At 42.0% G+C, this 14,404-nt stretch overlaps 1 protein-coding gene across 1 annotated transcript; it reads left to right on the forward strand.

The window, feature by feature from the left end:
- The first annotated feature begins 3,512 nt into the window (after positions 1 to 3,512).
- On the forward strand, positions 3,513 to 14,144 carry LOC115101021 (cytochrome c oxidase subunit 5B, mitochondrial). Its single transcript, XM_029620167.2, has 4 exons — positions 3,513 to 3,653; positions 4,109 to 4,179; positions 12,717 to 12,816; positions 13,544 to 14,144. The coding sequence occupies exons 1-4, from the start codon at positions 3,557 to 3,559 to the stop codon at positions 13,654 to 13,656; spliced, it is 381 nt and encodes a 126-aa protein (XP_029476027.1). The 5' UTR covers positions 3,513 to 3,556; the 3' UTR covers positions 13,657 to 14,144.
- The last annotated feature ends 260 nt before the right edge of the window (positions 14,145 to 14,404 follow it).

The following is a 14,404-nucleotide window of genomic DNA, read 5'->3' on the forward strand; positions in this document are numbered from 1 at the left end:
TGTCCAACACACAGTTAATACCCACACACACACACACATCTGTATTATAAATAACCCTTTAACCCCTGCTCCACTGCTCCCAGAAACCCCTGTTCCCAGAAACCCCTAAAAATGCTGCCCCGCTCTCACCTGTCTAACCCACAGGTCAGACATGCATGCACACACCTTTATCATAAATAACCCTTTAACTCCTGCTCCTTTGCTCTCACAGCCTGAATCACCAGCTGCCCGCCCTCATCTGTCCATCAAACAGGTCAGACATGCATGCACGCCGCTAACCCTTTCAGCCTTTCAGTCAAAATAAAAATCTTTGTGTGTGTGTCAGTCTTCTTTTACTGAAAAGGAGTACTGGTCTGATGATTTTGATGATCCAGAGGACACAGCACTAGAGGACAGTAGGCCTCAGACACGTGCACTCATTTCCACTCTCACTTTGTTACCGCTTAAAAACTACAGCTGGCTGGAGGTCTTTTTCATCTCTCTGAGCCAACCGTTGCCACCCTGGTTCCAGGTACAGAGGCGCCCATTGGCCCAGACGAGGTGTCCGAGCCCCTGCCATTGGCTGAGACAAATGAGAATATTTATGAGGGTATCTACCAGGACACACCAACACTGAGTCTACATGAAGTAGGACGGCATTACCCTTAGCCATGTTATGAATACAATGTTTTAATCGTCCTTAGGTTTTCTTTAACTCCTTATCACTTGAAAATCACTTGAACAATCTCTCTCTCAGATGGTGGAGCAGGGAGAGGAGGCCAGTGGACAGAATTTGCGAACTAGGTCCCTGTGTGACTACTAAGCCAGTGAGTGTTGCCCAGCTCTGGTTTCAAAACACATCCCTCTTCATCTCATTCCATATTTTCTCATCTCTCATGTCTTCTGTCATCTTTCCATTTCTTCCCTTCGTTCATCTATTCTCACCTCTCAATCCTCTCATCAGCTGATGACTCTACGATCACCTCTGATTCAGATCACCTCTGATTCAGATGATGTCATCTCAGGGATCGATGTGGTGGACAAGGATTGGTGGGGAGACCACAGACCGGACGGACACTACAGAATGTTCCCGGGCAATTACGTTGAGCTCCTGTAGTCCCAAAGCCCCCACATGCCTATGCAACCAAGCGGAGCATGAGTTGGATCATTCTGGGAACCGTGCTAAGATTTATAGGGGGAGATTAGAGAGATGTCAGGGAAAGAAACTGACTTGATTACTGTATCTTAATTAACCCAGGGATAATGTCAGTTTATTAGTCTGGTTTTAGTCCAGTCTTAGACTATTAGGCTCTAACTCATGGTCTTCTACTTGATCAGGGGGATGTTTTGTGTTTTACTATCTGTCTTGCCAGGCTTTTGATTTTGATTGAGCTTTTAAATCAAATAAAGATGGTTGCATGTCCAATTGTTTACGTTTGCGTAATCATTTCTAGCATTTGAAGCACAGTCAAGTCTAGATTAAATCTAGTCAAGTCTAGATTTATTTATTTATTATTTATATCTTCCCTCGGCTACGAAATGTGGGTAAGTGTATTTGGGCTCATCTGATTATTAGCAGAGGAACAGTGCCACACCACCATCTCTGTCATTAGCCATGTCATATAGAATACTGAATGTACAGAAATTACATGAATGATGAAGTACTGTATGTGTATAGCCTACCTTTTCAGGTACAGTTAACCACCACAAATGGAGCAGTTGTTTGAGGATTTACATGATGTACTTGCATGAGCAGTACCACCCTCTCAGGCCCCGGAGCTTGGGAGGGAGTTAGAACTTGTTACGTTAATTTTGTTTTAGTATGTGTGTATTAAGGAACTGGAACCCTGGCCCTTTTAACGCACCCCATCTATTTTTTAATAAAGAGCACAGACTTTCTTTGACTAGCGCGTCAAAAGAAGACGGGTGGACAAAATGGCGGGTAGGCCTATGCCCTAATGGCTGTCGGATTTGGAGATGGAGTCGATGTAACCCATAGAGGTTGGTAAGAAGGTGGGCAGGAAAAAAAGGAAGAAAGTACAAAATATTAAGAGTATGGAGTGCTGCAGAAGGAAGTTGAACAGGACTAGAGTGATGATGAATTAACTGCGGAGGCATGTGCGGTGAAGACCGCTGAGTTTGAGCCTGGTCCAGATGGTGATAAAGATCTCTTTTTTTTTGCCCAGTGGGAGTGAGATTTTTTGGAGAGAATGGATCCTTGTCCTCTGGCTGATCCATATGTGGTGCCAGGTTGGGTGGAGAAAAGGTTGGGTCGGTGGAATCATGTAGATTTTTTGCATTTCTGCTGTTCAGAGGGAGCGTGCTCTCCGCACCATGCGACTGGGGACAAGAACTGTGACTTGCTTTCCTTCCCGGAGCAGGGTGCCATTGAAAGGAGTGATAACTGGAGTGGCGTTCAGTGTTGAGGGCCAACAGAAGTTTACGATGTCTGTACTGCTGAGTTTTGACCAAATAGTCCATTTAGTATGTCAGTTAATCCGTGAGAGCTTTTGTCCCGAACCCATTACAATGTTTTAGGTGTCAAGCTTATGGTCATGTGGCAGCAGTGTGTAGGAGGGAAATTCCTAGATGTGAGAAATGTGCAGTTGGACATGAGACAAAGGAATGTGTGGTATCAGTGGAAGAACTTGTTTGTAAACTGTAGGTTCTGTATGTGCTAAACCCATGGTGTTGGAGATCAGAGGTGTACTGTGAGAGTTATCCTGTGAGAGTTAATGTTCCAAAAATATGACAGTGTTTTAGGTGTCAAAGTTATGGGCATATTGCAGCAGTGTGTAGGAGGCCGAGGCCTAGATGTGAGAAGTGTGCATGAGTGGGCATGAGACGAAGGAAAGTGTGGTATCGTGGAGAAAGTTGTGTGTGTTAGTTGTGGGGGTGATCATGGGGCAGGAGATCGGAGATGTCCGGTGATAGAAAGGCAGATTGAGGTTGCCAGGGTTAGGGTAGTACAGAACGTTTTGTATGCCGACGCAGTGAAGAGTGTTAGAGGAAGATGGCTACAGGGTGAAAGATCGTGAGAGGATTCCTTTGAGGAGGCAGAGATCAAGAGAGAGTAATGGGAATAATATGTGCTTCAGTAACATGGGCTTTTTAGCATTTATAGCCATGGTTGTTAATTGTACAGCAGAAATGAATTGAAAGTCACCGAAAATAGAGGTTGTAGTGGCAGCGGCAGAGAAGTACTTGAGATTGCCAAGATTTACTGCAGAACAGCTGCAGGGGGTGTTGAGTGGTATTGATATGTCCCCTCAGAACATTGGTCTGGAGTAGGACTAGATAGGGTTAAATAGTGGAATGGGTGGTGTTTTTTTATAGAGGACTAATAGATGGTAGGGTAATTTTCCTTTTCCCCAATTTTGATTTATTGTATCTAAGAATATAATGTAGGTAGGCCGTGAATGGCATCGCACACTAGTGCAGTAGGTGGCGGTGTGTGCACCTAAAAGTTGGATGCGATCCGCCAATTAACTTCCAAAGAAGAAGAAGAAGTAGAAGAAGGTGAAAATATTTAACGTCATCAGCGTGCTGCCAGTTGTATTTTCGACCAGAAGGAGAAATGGCTGCAAGGTTACTGCTCCGATCGTCCATTAGGGCCGCTACAACTTGCCGGGCCGCACCGGTCCCTATTCTCACCCGCGGCATGGCTGCTGGAGGTGAGTCGGTAATGTTGAGTTTTTGGGCAGAAGCATCATATTAGACATATTTGATGTCATGCCAAGGACAGACGATGCCAGGCAATGGCGCAAGGCTTTAGCTATCCAATTTATCAGAGTTAGCTAACAGTATAGTATTAGATGGCTGTCATAAAACGTTGTAGCAAAATATATATATTTTTATATATGTTCCGTTTTTTGTTCACATGAAGTAGCTAACTGAGCAGATGTAAATGTTTCCATGTTCCATATTGAGCTATTTTGTCTTTCTAGCGACCGTAGCCAAAGATGGTGCATTAGCCTTCTAGCTTAGTGTCGACATTATTATTGAGTGTAGCGCGAAAGTAGCCCAGTGCTAATTTTGCTAGCTGGCTAGCTAAATCCAATTACATCAGCCAGCTGACAAGCTAGTTAGCTAAGCTTGCTAGCAAACACTGACGATGACATGTTTTCAGGCATCCCCACCGACGAGGAGCAGGCCACTGGTCTGGAGAAGATCGTTATGAAGGCTGCCCAACAGGGCGCGGTAGGTCAAGATTTTGGAGTATTTAAAAAAAATATTTGAATGTCAGTTAACTAGTTAGTGCAAAATACTTAACGTAAGTAAGCTAGCGTTGATGTAGCTCTCTTAGAACCCAAGGCCAGGGTAAGTCAAATCAGTTTTTTTGTTTTGTTTAATCGTTTCTGTTCATCAAAATCACATCACGTTTTTGTACTCATTACGCAGTTTTGTTCAAAATTAAGTACAATACTTTTGGAATTGAATTGTCGAAAGTTTTGAAGGTACATTATTATAACCGGTTGAAAATTACTCCGTCAAGATATCCTGTTGGCAACAACCTTTGATAAATAGACCAATGTCAAAACAAAGGTCAGTTTAAACCAATGAATATGCTGAACCAGTTCATGATCCATTTAAAACCTAAACATCAAATGTGTTACCTACACATGCATGTGCTACATTAGTCATCATATGGTTTATTTTTTAGAGCACCTTATAAACTGCATTTGCACCAATCCCCCTGTTTTGACAAGTGGAAATAAATCACTCGGTATGAATTACTATGCACTGTTGAAACTAACACAACTCAAAAAACACACTGAGACTGGAAATATTGTTTACAGCACTCGTTAGAAGACAAGTTACTGAAGACAGCCAGCTACATTTTTGGAGTGATGCATTTTGATATGGGGGTGGCCGAAACGCAACACTTATTTGTCAATCACTTGTACCGCTTTCGTGTTGAAATCAATAGAATGGGGAGGAAGGAGAGTGGAGAGTAAGGTTGCACATCCTATTCAAACTAACTACTATATAACACATGGACTCTGGCAATATGTATATCACTAGTTAGAAATGTTAATCCTCACTTTTTGCAAACCTTTGGACCTCATTTTCATACCAGTGAGAAATAATGTTTTTAATGTACAAAAGATGCACTTAATGTACGCAGTTTAGCAAAGCTGCACCTGGCTTTAACACAGCCTCCAGCCAAGGTACGACATCTTCTCACATTGCACTTGTGGACCATTCCACGTTTCCGGTTTCCCGGTTGGAAGCAGGTGTTAAGGCGTCTGCATTGCTTCCCAGCCGAAACAGTTCGGAAGAGTTTGTGCATATACATCAAAATGTCATCCAAATATATGTTAGTTTTGAGGTTCGCCGAGGGTTTTTTGAGCAATAATTTTTTTCTTGAGGCAAGCCGAAGTCTTACGCCCCTTCATCGTGATTGGTCAACAGTATGGATTCTTCAGGAACATCTTCAATTCAACGAAAGACTACTTATTTTCATGCACATTGACATTTAGAAATACTGCACCAAACATCTTGGATGTAAAATTGCGTGACTAAGATCACTGCAAAAATGTCATTTCTTGAGGTTCCTTAGATGAATTCTGACTTTTGAGGAAGCTAGGACATCTCAAAATGGACAAACCATAGTATTGTTGCTTTTTGTCTCGTTTTTGAAGCTAAGGTCTTTTACGGGAGTGTGCGAACACACTCGTTCGCCTAGCTGACTGTGGCTGACCGCCAGCCAAACTGAAGCATGCTGATGCCTTTACTCAAAGCAACTTTGATAAACTGCATACAGTAAGTTTATCTTTTGTATCTGGAACATTTGTTCTTGTTCATATGAAAGTTAATGGACAACTCCACCACGTTTCAACCTCATTTTCATTATCTCATCCAGCACAATACCAGTGTCAACATATATGTGAAAGTTAGGCATTTCTATGTTGAAAAAAATAACATCAGGTAGAACTTTAACTTAATTTTTACATTTATCTAGGCTAGCCGGTTAAGAACAAATTCCTATTTACAATGACTGCCTACACCGGTGTTAGCAATTGATGTTATTCTTCAATAACACTGACCCCCGAAGCAAATCGGGGGGAGAAAATATATTTATTTGAGAAGGACAAATCCATAGATGCTATGCTAAAAAGTGGACGTTCAGTTTTCCCTGTCAGTTTTTCTCCACAGAACAAAGGACAGGATGCCACTTGTCACCCCAGGCTAGGGTGGGGGGGTTAACTTTTTACCAGTTGTCGGTAGGCTATATTGATTGTCATTATGGAGACACCTATTTCCAACACTTTTTCCATAAAGCATATTAACACGCTAGAACTGATGTGCATCAAGAAATAAAGGCCAACTCTGCAAGGTGACGTCATCACAGTGCGCAGCTGAACACTGTATGCTGGAAAACACTGGTTTGTTTGTTTTGATTAAAGCGAAATGGCAGTTAATTAAATACGAAGACCAAACGTGTTTTTGCATGGGTTCTGCGAGTGCTAGCTGGCTGTACTACAGACACCTGTTGTGGGAAAGACTCATTGTTATCTTTTCCGGAAAACTGGTTGCAGTATAAGCGAACCTGGATACTAAGGAGATCCTGAGGGGAAATAGACGAGTACCAACAGCTTTACGCCATGGAGGAACAACATACTCCATCATGGAAAGAGCCGACTACCTCACAAAATAACTCTTTACACAGCGTTGAATTAGAGGCTAGTGCTCTGGCTGGAATTCATGCAACACTGTAGAAGTTGTGTGAGGAGGTAGCAGGTCTGAGGGGGAGTTTGGAGTTTAGCCAGAGTGAAATTCTCACGCTCCAAGGAGAGAACAAGGCACTCACAGCCAAGGTAAAAATCCACGATTCCAACATGGATTGTCTACTCAGGGAAAACAGGGTGGTGGAGTCCCTACTAGACATACAAAGTCGTAGCGTGCGTGAATCTTTTTTTCTTCTTCTGAGATTCCTGAGGACGCATCCAATAATCAAGATCAGAGAATTCATGCAATCCGCCTTGAAACTTTCTATAGAGACTGTAAACAAGGTGACTTTCCACCGAGTACAGACTTGGAGCTCGGAGTGACAAGACTACCAACAAAAGGAGCTGATCAAAATCAGGGGAAGGGAGCTTAACCTCTCTAGGGTATGTGGGATGTCCCACCTGGCCAACATCCAGTGAGATTGCAGAGCGCCAAATTCAAATACAGAAATACTCATAAAAATTCAGAAAACAAAACATATTTTACATAGCTTTAAAGATTAACTTCTTGTGAATCCAACCACGGTGTCAGATTTACGGCAAAAGCATACCTTACGATTATTTGAGGACATAGCCCAGCAGACAAATCATTACAAACAGTAACAATAGAGAGAATTAATCCCTTATCTTTGATCTTCATATGGTTGCACTCAGAAGACATTAATTTACTCAATAAATGTTCGTATTGTTCGATAGTCTCTTTATATCCAAAAACCTCAGGCAGACAAATCCAAATTGTATCCGTAAAGTTCATAGAAAAATGTCAAACGATGTTTATATTCAAACCTCAGGTTGTTTTTAGCCTAAATAATCGATAATATTTCAACAGGACAATATAAAAGGTAAACAAGAAAGGCACTCTCTCGGGATTGTGCATGAAAAAGCTCTGTGACACGGCAGGGTCCACTTATTCAGACTGGTCTTACTCCCTCATTTATCAGAATACAAGCCTGAAACTATTTCTAAAGACTGACATCTAGTGGAAGGCATAGGAATTGTAATTAGAGTCCTAAGTCAATGGATACTGTAATGGCATTGAATAGAGAACAACAAAACCAAAAAAAATCCTACTTCCTGAATTGATTCTTCTCAGGTTTTTGCCTGCCAAATCAGGTCTATACTCAGACACTATTTTTAACAGTTTTGGAAACTTTAGAGTTTTCTATCCAAATCTACCAGTTATATGCATATTGTTGTAAGCTAAAATATGGAATTGTTTTTGTCTTACCAAGGATCGTTTTTAATTAAGACCCCTTAAGGTATAAAGATAGAAATTATTGGATGAAACATTGAATTTGGCATTACTGCTATTAGCCAATAGAAACGCATTGAATAAGTCCCCCCAAAAATCTGAAGTAAGTTTATTCTGAAGTCTCCTATATATGAGAGATCAGGAAACCATTTTTTTCTTTTTACATGTATTTATCCCCTTAGTTTAGTGCCTAAAATATCTCCGTATATACTTTCATTTTCTTTTTACGATCATGAGGTTTGTGGGCATCCTAGAGCTAAAGCGGTTCAGTAGTGGTCATAACACTTTGTAGGCCAAACCGTTTGGACACTACAGACATTTTTGTGAGAAGATGGCTCATGGTCTGAAACACCGCTCAAGCTCCACCACCTTTCCCTGGAAAGGGCGATATCAGTGGATGTGGTGGATTGAGACGCAGCCCATGCAAAAACAACACATCTCTAGCTTAGCAGACACATTTTGATTGGGATTTTATGTTACTTAGATTTCCATGGGGCGGTGTAAATTATAGGCTAAGGATTTAAGTGCATCAACGGCGTCGTGACCGTACGTACATATCCCAACCAGAAGCCATGGATTACAGGCCACGTCTGCCTTGAGCTTAAGTCAAGAGCTGCCGCTTTCAAGTAGAGGGACACTAATCCGACCGCTTATAAGAAATCCTGCTACGACCTCCGAGCCATCAAACAGACAGTGTCTACACAGGACCAAGATTGAATCCTACAACGCCGGCTCTGATGCTCGTCAGATGTTTATCTCCTGGCTTCCATGCATAGCCTACAAGCCACTGACACAGACCTTTTTGGAACGTCTACATTTTAAACTGTAATAAATCGATGTAAAATATTCTACACCATCACCATAAATCCATTATTTTACACAGGTTTAAAGAAACATAATTTGAAGAAGATGTAGTATATTTCAGAAGAACAGAATAGCATGTGGAGTTCTTCTGAATTGTTAGGCCCTGATATGGCTATGCCACATGGCTGTCGGCTACGGTAGTTAATTTAGCAGGCAAGATTTGCTTAGAATTCCGTGGCATACATTTTTAGTTTATAGTATGAGGGATCCAATTGAACATAGCTTAATAAAATGGAAAGGATTTTTTTTTTTATCCATGTTTTTTGTGTCCTGAATATAATTGTATTTCCTGGCTGCCGTGCTCTGAAGCCGCTCATTCACTTGGCCCCTTCAGATTGTAGCCAATGCATTTCAACTCATAAGTAGGCTACAATTCAATTCCGACGCCCATATTGAAAATGTTAGAGGTTTCCATATTTAGACTAATTTTCGTCAGCCAACAAGATGAGTAGGCCTAAAGAAAAGCAAAGCCTATGTCAATCTACTATCCCTAATAATACAAAAGTTGACCTATGCTATTAGTCAACTGTTCTGTACAATAAATAAATATACCAAACATACTCTGGGACAGTTGTGGGATGCGATATATCCCAAATTAATACAACTACTCGCATCAATCTTTTCAAAGCAATGGGGCTGATGCAACAGATCAGAACATTTAGCTGAATATGTTGATAAGTTATGTGATTTTCTTCACATTTTTAAGCGCAGCAATGCACACATGGCAGTAGGCTGTAAGCGCAAATGTTCCAAAATGCAATCAATTAGCGGGAAAACACTTCTGGAAAGTGAAGGCCAATGCGATTTATGCATGTAATGCTTTTATTAAAAAGGTGTGTATTTATGCTGACCAATATCTTCCCCAAACTTAACTCATGCGTGTGCTTATTTTTAAGGAGCTATTTGGCCTTTTTAGTTGTAATATAAATTATATAGGTCTTTGGGCTAGGCTACATAAGGTGTGCGACTGATTTTGAAAAAGTCGCAAAAAAGGCATTTACTATTCCTTTACTGCACAAGCTGGGTATCATTCACATGACCCACGTGATGGGCTACTATTGTCACCCATCAAACTATTCTTCATTTAATGTCTTTGCATATACTAGATAATACGTGTGAAATTAGTTTTGATTTAGAATGGACCAGTATCATGCTCCTGTCTTGGAACAGGGGGCATGCGAAGGAAAAAACATGTCAACTACGCACTTAAATAGCGACTGGGCGCTTTTCCCATGGTGCATTTTCATGCCATCCAGGTAGGCTATACTCCTGTTGTAAAGCGAAGTGATGTGCTTAATATTAGGAAAGTTGATAAATGGTAGGCCTAGCCTATAGAAAGCTGATGGAATCCATCAAAACTGTGTTTTCTCACACAATTGCCTAGCCTATAGAAATGTTTTACAACATGAGCTCATGGGCGGTCATGAAGTGATTGATTGGATTTACGATTACAGTTGTATTGATGTCAGTGATTAGAGGGAAAATGGAGTGCTGAGTGCCAGGCAGTTGGCAAGTTTGGTAATGACCATCAGCAGCATTAGAGCTTGGAGAAGCATAATTACCGTGACTAAACAGTAACGTGGAAGTTGACTCGTGACCGCCGGGCTTGCAACCTATCAGAGATTAGAGGGAAATCCAGCTGCCCAGTGACACTAGCAGAGCCTGTCGATTTGTGTGTTTGTTTTTTTTTGAGACCGATACTGATTTTTAGGGAAGTAAAAGTTTCCTCTATACAGTGCCTTCAGAAAGTATTCGCACCCCTTGACTTTTTCCACCTTTTTGTTTTCTAGCCTGAATTTAAAATATATCATTTATATTGTCACTGATCTACACACACTTCCCAATAATGTCAGTGGAATTGTTTTTTAGAAATGAAATACAAACGATTAAGCTGAAATGTCTCAAGTTTTCAACCCCTTATGTTAAGCCTAAATAACTTCAGGAGAGAAAGATGCATGTTTTGTTGTTGCCAATTGCATGGAGTAACTGTGTTCTCTTTACACCCCACATACAATTATCTCTATTTTTCTAATGTGTTATTGACTGTACGTTTGTTTATCCCATGTGTAACTCTGTTTTACTGAGTACAACTCATCATATTTTCAAGCTGAGTTTAAGGATAAAAAAAAAAAGAAACAAAATCCTAGAGGAAAACCTGGTTCAGTCTGCTTTCCACCAGATACTGGGAGATGGAATTCACCTTTCAGCAGGACAATAACCTAAAACACAAGGCCAAATCTACACTGGAGTTGCTTACCAAGAAGACCGTGAATGTTCCTGAGTGGCTGAGTTGGTTGACTTAAATCTACTTCAAAATATGTCAAGACCTGAAAATGGTTGTCTAGAAATAATCAACTAATTTGGCAGAACTTGAATAATGGGATATGTTGCACAATCCAAGTGTTGAAAGCTCTTGGAGACTTTCCCAGAAAGACTCAGAGCTGTAGGGACTTCAACAAAGTATTGAATCAGGGGTGTGAATACTTTCTAAAGACACTATCACTTGGAAGGTCATTTCATGACCGTACAGAACCACTTGTCAAACAAAGTTTAAAAATGTTTTTTTTTGTTGTTTTTTTTACATTTTATATGGGTAAATCTGATGTACCCTAGAGGTCAAAGTTCTGTGGACCTCAACATTCCCGAACATGAAAGTGATTAAACACAGCAGTGCAGCAATGGTAGCTTTCTATCACATTTTTCAACTCCAGGGACATCGACCTTAAAGCAGCATTCCGCATTTGAAACGGCTGAGTGATGGGCCTGGAGAAATGTAACCACTCTCAAATTCATAGTGCTAGGGATGCAAGGACTGCTCATCCAAGTGATCTAAATGATTGTTTTAAGCATGTTTAGAGGCTATATAGGCCCAGTGTTGGTTTACAATGGAGTAAAAGCGTATATTTGGGGTTCTGATGGGGTACGACAGCTGAACTAAGCTCATGGAGGTGTTTTGTTACATTCGTCGGGAATCAATGGGTAAATATCACACTTTATAAGTAAGAAAATGGATGTAGCAACTGCAGTTTGCTGATAACACGACGGTGGTAGACCTGATCACCGATGAGACTGCCTATAGGGAGGAGGTCCTAGACATGACAAATACCTCTCCCTTAATGTCAGCAAGACAACGGAGCTGATCGTGGACTACAGGAAACGGATGGCCGAGCATGTCCACATTGACTAGGCTGTAATGGAGCATGTTGAGAGCTTCAAGTTCCTCGGTGTCTACATCACTGCCAGCTGATGAAGTGTGATTCCTCACTCCAGAGAACAAGCTTCTTCTGTAAGCTAGTGTGGGCTACCACTTTGCGGCTGAGCCATTTCTGCTCCTAGGCGTTTCCACTTCACAATAACAGCACTTACAGTTGACCGGGACAGCTCTAGCAGGGCAGATATTTGGCCGTCTAACTTGTTGAAAAGGTGGCATACTGTGACGGTGCCACGTTGAAAGTCAGAGTTCTTCAGTAAGGCCATTCTATGGTCAAAGTTTGTAAATTAAGCGTTTCGCTGTTAGTCTAGAGAGCCAAAACCACTAGTTTGAAGGGGTGTCCACATACTTTTGTATCTACCTTGATTACCTCAGACCCCTGCACATTGACTCTGTACTGGTACGCTGTGTGTGTGTATAGCCAAGTTACTTATCGTTATTTATTGTGTATTTATTCTCTTATTTTTCTCTGCATTGAGAAGGGACGGTAAATTAAGCGTTTCGCTGTTAGTCTACACCTGTTTTACGACGCATGTGACCGTGTGATTTTGATGTTACTTGGCTAACTTAGCTAGGATCATTACAAGTTTTCTTAGTGGGCTTTGCCCTTATTGTAGTTCACTCTCTCATACTGTATAAGTCTCTATTACTGAACCTGCCTTGTTTGAATTCCTTCCAGGACCCCTACAGCATGCTGAAACCCAAGGAGTATGCTGGCTCCAAGGCTGACCCTCATCTGGTGCCCTCCGTCACCACAAAGAGGATTGTGGGCTGTGTCTGTACGTGACTGGCTTCATATTAGTCTTGCAACAGCTGTCTGGTAGCGCTCCGTTGCCAGAAGCCATACCACTCATTTGTCTTGGCTGTCCGATTGTTCTCGTCTCTGCTCATATCTAATCTCTCCTTCAATCACTCTGCCTCTCCTCTCTCCCCCTTCTCTCCATCTCCCCCTTCTCTCCATCTCTCCCCCTCTCTCCATCTCTCCCCTTCTCTCCATCTCTTCCCCCTTCTCTCCATCTCTTCCCCCTTCTCTCCATCTCTTCCCCCTTCTCTCCATCTCTTTCCCCCTTCTCTTCCATCTCTTTCCCCCCTCTCTTCCATCTCTTTCCCCCTTCTCTTCCATCTCTTTCCCCTTCTTCCATCTTCCCCCCTTCTCTTCCATCTCTTTCTTTCTTCCATCTCTTTCTTCTCTTCCATCTCTTTTCCCCTCTTCCATCTCTCCCCCCCTTCTCTTCCATCTCTTCCATCTCTTCCCCCCTTCTCTTCCATCTCTTCCATCTCTTCCATCTCTTTCCCCCCATCTCTTCCATCTCCCCCCCCATCTCTTCCATCTCTTTCCCCCATCTCTTTCCCCCATCTCTTCCATCTCTTTCCCCCCCATCTCTTCCATCTCTTTCCCCCCCCATCTCATCTTCCCCCCCATCTCTTCCATCCCCCATCTCTTCCATCTCTTTCCCCCCTCTTCCATCTCTTCCATCTCTTTCCCCCCTTCTCTTCCATCTCTAGGTGAGGAGGATAACACAGCAGTGGTGTGGTTCTGGCTCCATCAGGGCGAGGCTCAGCGCTGTCCCTCCTGTGGCTCCCACTACAAACTGATGCCCCACGAGCTGCCACACTAAAATATATATATATATACCCTTTATCTATTATATACATGCACACCACCAAAAAAAAACACACCTATTCCCTTACATTCACTCTGAAAGATTCCAGCTTCTTTAGAATGGGGTGAAGTGGGGTTAGACAGTGATGTCAGAAATCACAATGCTCTTTCAGGAAGTGTATTTGCACTGGGAGTAGGGGTTTCTAAATTAGAACGTTGTGCTCTGTGCACTTTCTGGATTCCTTTTTATGATTTCATTGCTGTCCAATTCTTCTTTATCTCATCCTAGAGTCTACTTGATGATCTAACCTCAATGTCGGTCTGTGCTTACAGTGCCAGTTATTGTTTTAAAAGTACCAAAAGCCTAGGCTTTACGGTGTGGGACACAATGTTATTGTTCAAGCAATTATATTCAAACAGCAGTTTTACGTTGACGTATGTACTGTACAATGTTACTTGGTCCAGTTTACCCCTCTTATCAAACCAATAAACTCTTTAACTCCTCATGCTGCTTTTTCAGTGGTGACGTGTAGATTGTGGTGGTGACGGCGGGACCCCTTTTTTTTGGACAATCTCCTTAGTGGTGGGTTGTGTGATGTTCTGTACATGTACCGCAGTTTTGCAAGTCTCTCGATATGACTTGCTTCTGCTACATGTGGCCAGTCGCCAACAGAGGGTGACATTTACCATCAGATGATCCCAGTTCTGTGCCTCCCTGCAGATGTTCCATATTCATTCTATACAATGAGTACGGTTACAAGCGC

The sequence above is a fragment of the Oncorhynchus nerka genome, linkage group LG19, assembly GCF_034236695.1.
Source record: "Oncorhynchus nerka isolate Pitt River linkage group LG19, Oner_Uvic_2.0, whole genome shotgun sequence".
Lineage (NCBI taxonomy): Eukaryota > Metazoa > Chordata > Actinopteri > Salmoniformes > Salmonidae > Oncorhynchus > Oncorhynchus nerka.

Bases quoted from the DNA above. Each gene is read 5' to 3' on its own strand.
- LOC115101021 (XM_029620167.2), top strand. From the start codon at position 3,557: ATGGCTGCAAGGTTACTGCTCCGATCGTCCATTAGGGCCGCTACAACT. The intron at 3,654-4,108 runs GTGAGTCGGTAA...ACATGTTTTCAG, and splicing joins CCGCGGCATGGCTGCTGGAG to GCATCCCCACCGACGAGGAG. The intron at 12,817-13,543 runs GTACGTGACTGG...TTCCATCTCTAG, and splicing joins GAGGATTGTGGGCTGTGTCT to GTGAGGAGGATAACACAGCA.